The 6,000-nt window shown below is 38.6% G+C and overlaps 1 protein-coding gene across 1 annotated transcript in view; it reads left to right on the top strand.

The window, feature by feature from the left end:
* LOC102892432 (fibrous sheath-interacting protein 2) overlaps positions 1 to 6,000 on the top strand; it is a 95,201-nt gene that overhangs the window by 28,043 nt on the left and 61,158 nt on the right. The window contains exon 9 of the mRNA XM_025047237.1: positions 5,628 to 5,731. Coding sequence (XP_024903005.1) covers positions 5,628 to 5,731 — 104 coding nt within the window. The remainder of the gene's footprint in view (positions 1 to 5,627; positions 5,732 to 6,000) is intronic.

Here is a 6,000-nt window from a genome sequence, read left to right as displayed (position 1 = left end):
CTGCCATTTAAAGCAACATGGATGGACCTTGAAATAATCATACTAAGCGAAATAAGCCAGACAGAAAAACTTGAAAATCACATAATATCATTTATATGTGGGATATAAACCTAAAAGCAACAAATGAACAGGACAAACAAACAGAGACTCATGGATATGGACAATGGACTAGTATTTACTAGATGGAAGGTGGGAGGGGATAGGGGAGAGGTAGACAGGGAGAAATATTTAAATCATTTCAATTTCATTAATAATTTTAAAAAATAAAGCAAAATAATGCTATGCGAAAAATAAAAAATTAAAAAATTTTTAAAAATAAAAAGTCGTTATAAGCTAATAAATAAATAAATAATAGTAGAAAGTAGTGAAGACAGAAAAGGAGAAAAACATATAAAGTAAGAGAGAAACAAAAAGTTTAAAAAGAAGAGTAGTAAAAATAAAGTAAGAGAAGAATGTAAGGAAAGTGAGGGAGGAGACTAGGAAAGGGGAGAGAGAGAGGAAGAACGAGGGATGAAAGAAAGGAAACAAGAAGAGAAGGAAGAAGGGAGAAATGAAAGAAGACAAGAGGGTGATGGTGGGGTGAATAGATGGAGAAAGAAGAAGGTAGGAAGAAGAAAAGAAATGAGAAAAGGAAGAAATGGATATAGAGGTAGAAGATAGGGAAGGAGGAGAAAGGGAAGAAAGAATGAATGAAAGCAGGAAGAGAGGGAGGGAGGAAGGCAGTAAGTCATGCATGTACAGAGGCAGGGAAAGAAAAGAGAAAGACATTCAGAGAGACCATGAAAGAAATGGAGTGAGGAAAAGATAAAGAGTAGGATGTAAGGAAGAGAGGTAGGGAAGAAATGGAGAGCAGGGAGAGAGAAATCTAAAAAAGTCAGTTAAAATACAGTAAAACATAGTTGAATAGATGGATGGCAGGTAGCTTGGTGGATAGGTAGATTAATAGATAAGTAGGTTGATGGATAAATAGGTAAGTAAGCAGGATTTTATATGGAAGTCCTACTTTAAAAAAAAAGACAATATCAAAAAGATGAAAAGAAGAGTGAAGGAAAGAAAAAGTTTAAAAGAGGAACCAGTAAAAAAAGAGGGGTATAAGAGGGAAGGAGGGAGAAAGAGAGGGAGATAGTGAAGGTAGAAATGTAGAAGGGAGGTAGGGAGGGGAGTGGAAGAAGAGACAGGGAAGGATGGGAGGGGAGGTTCGAAGGGAGGGAGGAAAGGAAAGGAGGAAGCAGGAAAGTAAGAGAAGAATTCTAAAGTGGCGTAAGGCTAGGAAATAGTCAAATGAAAAGAAAGAGAATGTGAAAGTGAGAGACAGAGGAGTTTAAAAGGAGGAACTAGTAAGAAAATTAAATACAGGATAATTTTAAGAAGAGAAACCAATACTAAGACAGAACCAAAATCTTAGATAGTAAAAGAAGGAAAGAAGAAATTGTTTTTAATTAGCATGTGAAAAGAGAGTAAAAGAATGAGAGAAGAAGCGGGAGGATGGAAAAGAAGGAAGGGGAGGAAGAAAGAAGTTTATAAAGGATGAGTCAGTAGAGAGCAGAGTTAAAGAAGGAAAGAAGATGTAAGAGTTAAATGTAGTAGCCATAATGAACATCAAGTATAGTTGTGTGATGGCAGACAGATTTAAAAAGTAGGAGTCAGAAAAAGTCAAAGATGATTGATAAATGAATAAATAGGTAGGTAGGTAGGTAGGTAGGTAGGTAGGTAGGTAGGTAGGTAGGTAGGTAGAAGATGATAGATGTAAATAAAAGTTTTGGTCAAATATTTTGATAAATGTATAATATAAACCTTCATTAAAGATTACTGGCAGGATTTGGCACTGAGTTTTACTCATTTATAAAATGCCAGTATGTCAAAATGAACATCGCATAAAAGATATGTAATATTTTCATATTTTAAATAAACCAATAAATAAAAAGTAAAAAGAAAGGTGGGTAGGGTAGGGTAGGGTAGGGTAGGATGGAATAGGATGGAACAGGGTGGGGAAGAGAAGGGAAGAGGGAAGGGGGAAGGGGAGGGAAGAAGAAGAGAGAGGGAGGGAAAAGGAATAGAGAAAAAGAAGTTTTAAAAGGACAGCAGGAAAAGAAATACTTTTTTTAAAAAATTGAGAGATAAAATGTGTGCAAGAGAAAGTTTTTAAAAGATGAGCCAGTGATATACAATTTGAGAGGCAGGAAGGAATGGAAAGTTTGAGAAGGAGGAGTCAGTAAGAAAAGCTCACAATTCAGTTCAATGAGATGATGCTCTAATCTTCTGACTCTGGGATAATAAATCACTTTAGCACCTATATTTCTCCCTCCATCTGCAACTGTTAACTTCTAGAAGAAAGAAAGTTTCAGGTAGGCATCTTAAACAGCGGCCACCTCAAATGCTTTTTGAAAAAGTAAATATAAAAGAATTTATGTTAGCAATATTACAGAGGTTATAGGAGCATGAAGATGTCTATTTTACATATGAAATTGACTTCTACTGCTTATAATCAGGTTGTCATCTTCCACCATGTAGACTCCAAGGGATACACATCTTATAACTCTAATGAAAACCCAATTAGTACACATATAGTTTGGAAATGGAATCCTTTTTGTCTCTAAATGCTTAGAAACAGAATCTGTAGTCACCTCTTTCACAGATAAAGTATATGTATAATAGTTGCCTCTGCCAGGCTGAGGCACAGCCAAGAATTATCATGGCCACTGTGGCTTACAGGGTCTCCAACACAGTTATTATGCTGGTATGTATCTCCACACAGAGAGAAAGCCAGGTTCTCCTTCAGCAAGTTGGAAGAATGGAGGTTTTCCTTTCTCCCTGATAACAACTCTGCCCCCGTTCAAGTATAGCTTTAACTAGACAACATAATACAAAAGTGGTTTTCCTGCCTTCCCATCACATCTCCCTATTCTAGAATTTTTCAGCCTTGCTACTATTGACATTTTGGGTTAGATAATTCTTTGTCGTGAGGCCTGTCATATGCATTGTAGGATGTTTAGCAGCATCCTTGGCCTCTACCCACTAGATTTCAGGAGCAACCCCCTGTCCACCTTTATAACAACTAAAAATGTCTTCAGACAGTTCCAAATGTCCTCTGAGGTACAAAATCACCTCCCATTGAGAACCATGACCTATACTCTCCAATTCCTCCCCACAACCCCATATATAGACTAGCATATGGCTCTCCTTCTATTGGGCATGAAATGGTAAATAGAATCTATCTTGGATAACTGTCATCTCCATTATTAAAAATAAATATTTTATTGTGTCTCTCTAAGCTTCTTCTCCAAAGATAAAGAAAATGAATGACACTGCCAATAACCTGAAATTACACCAACGACAAAAAAGTAATTGAGATGTTATGATTCAAAATACTAAAATAGTAATTGGTGGAAAGACTGGATTTGGTACTGACCTCTTCTGCTTACAATGCAGATAAATCCTCTATACTCTGTTGTAAATGATGGATTTTGAGTAACACTTACCAACAATGCTACATCTTCTCTTGCCTTCTGGATTAGACTCCCTACTTACACAGTTTATGTCACTGCCTCCACACGCCTATGAGCAGGGCAGTCCACATTTTGTAGCTGACAACCCTGCAAGCCCAGGTCAGAGCCCTGTCTTCTCCACAGGCCTTGCTCTTGATCACATTTCTGTACCTTTCCATTCCTAACAAGATCCCAAGGCATTTTTTTAGCCTGTGCCTCAACTGGCTGCTGCCACCTCTGCTGCCACTCTTGCACCGGCAGTTCTGCCTCCCAGGGAAGATTTTACCTGCATCTCATTGGAGAAGCATCCTTGCAGATTGCTGATTGGAGATGCTACTGATGTTTCTGAAGCCTATGGCCCTAGAAATCTAGTGAGGACCAAGATCCCAAGCAATGCTCTTTCTCAAAACTCTTCCCTTCCTTAGGCTTTGGACTTTTCAGGCCTGACCTAACATCTGTCACTTCAATGGTAGCAGAAATATTTTATTCTGTCACATATTTTTCTGTGGTAGTGGAGCATGCCATCAGTGTTGCCCACTCTTTTTCCCCTGTTCTTTTTAGAACAGCTCGACTGAGTAGTTGTTGTCGTTTTAACATTTCAACCCACTTCTTGAGTAGGCTTCTTTAACACGTGTAGCAGTACTAACACTATTTGCTGAATGTATGTCTTCTTTTTGCTTTCTGGCTCAGTCATTGATGTTTCTAACAAACTCCTCTAGGTTCTCCTCCTCTACATCCTCTAACATATACCTCTAGATCCCCAAAATGGCTCAAACTTTCAGGGAGTCTCCCCATTTTTCTGCTTCTTTCCCAAAGACGGTGTCCAGATGTCAGGGACAAGAGATATGGCTTATGTTCTTATTCCTCTATTGTTGGCAGTATGGGCATTATCTAAGAGTTTATTAGAAATGCAGATTATCAGGCCCCACCCCAGACCTTCTTAATCAGAAGCTGCATTTTCACAAGATCCCCAGTGCTTTATATGCATGTTAAAGTTTGGGAAACACTGGCTTCCATGATTTCATGAAGGCAGAATAAAGTCAGAGTGCTTAGGTAAAATGTCCTCTGCTTCCTCTGGTCTCCAAAGATATGCCCTTATTTCCATTGAAATAGTGCTTGGTCTGTTGACATTCACAGTTGAAGTCAGCTGTCATGCAGTGACTCAGGCTCTGGTCTCTCTGGACTCAGTAGAACACTTCGTTTTTCCCATTCCACCTCACTTCTAGCTGGCTGCCCCACAACACTTGGGGTGGAGCCCTCTCTCACCTCCACCATGTGACTCCCCTCACAAGCTCCCCATTTACACTCTCAGCCCTTCCTGGGCCATGTGTACACCACATGCGAACCAAGAGTGGCTTAAGAAAGCAAAACCTCAAGGAGAAATAGGGAGAGATTGGTAAAAGGGTATAAATTTTCAGCTATAAGACGAATAAGGTCTGAATTTCTAATGTAAAACATGATGACTATAGTTAACACTGTATTATTGAAACTTGCTAAGACAGTAGAATGTAAATATTTTCAACAACAACAAAAGATAAATATGTTGGGTGACAGATGTGTTAACTGAATGGGGGAAATCCTTTCATAATGTATACATATATCAAATCACCACGATGTACACCTCAACTATCTTACAATTTTATGTCAATTATAAATCCCAATAAAGCTGAAATTTAAAAAAAAAAAAAGAGAGAAAAGGAAAGTAAAACCTCAGAGAGAGCCTTGCTCTGCCTGACCACACTGTATTACAAAGTTTCTGGGCCATGACACAGGTGAGGAGGAAGAGGTGGGGGAGGGAGTCGCCTAAGGGAGATCTCTTTCTAGAATCCTAAATGGAAAGCAATAGTTCTTTTCTCTCTGTGTTAGCTTCATTTATCTGAAACAACCAAGGCCCAAGGAAAGGAAAATGTGAAGCCCCATCCGATTTCTTTGCTCTCCAGCCTCTCCTACCACCCTTCCATTTTCCCACCATCTCTGAGCTATAGACTTTCCCCTACCTTGATTGTGATGATGGCTTCATGGGTTTATAAATATGTCAAAACTGAACAGATGGTATGTTTTGTATGTTTGCAGTTTATTGTACTTTAAGTATACTTCAATAAAGTTTTAAAATTATATGATCTCTCTTTTATGCACTTTTAGGATCAGTTCGGCATTCTCATAGTTTTCTAATGATTCCTACCAAAACATCATCAACCTTGTTACCTCCTCAGCACGATGTACAGAGTAACACGACAGAACAAAAGGTAGAAAGTTGTATGTCTCAGATGTTTTGTATTGATCACTTATTTATCTGGTTAACTTTCATTTCTATGGAGATATCCCCTTCACTGGCATGTGAATGGTCAGAGATAATGGGATCCTACACAAGTCTGGACCCTCTGCCTGGCAGAGAGAAGGTTCTGACTCAGCTTCATGCTAAATTTACCATGTAGTTTAGCAGAAACTAACTTAAATATTTGATGATGATGATGATGATGATGATGATGATGATGATGACGACGACGACGACGAC

This window comes from Pteropus alecto, unplaced genomic scaffold (assembly GCF_000325575.1).
Source record: "Pteropus alecto unplaced genomic scaffold, ASM32557v1 scaffold145, whole genome shotgun sequence".
NCBI lineage: Eukaryota > Metazoa > Chordata > Mammalia > Chiroptera > Pteropodidae > Pteropus > Pteropus alecto.
The sequence above is the reverse complement of the archived record's forward strand: the minus strand, read 5'-3'. Positions and strand labels throughout refer to the sequence as shown.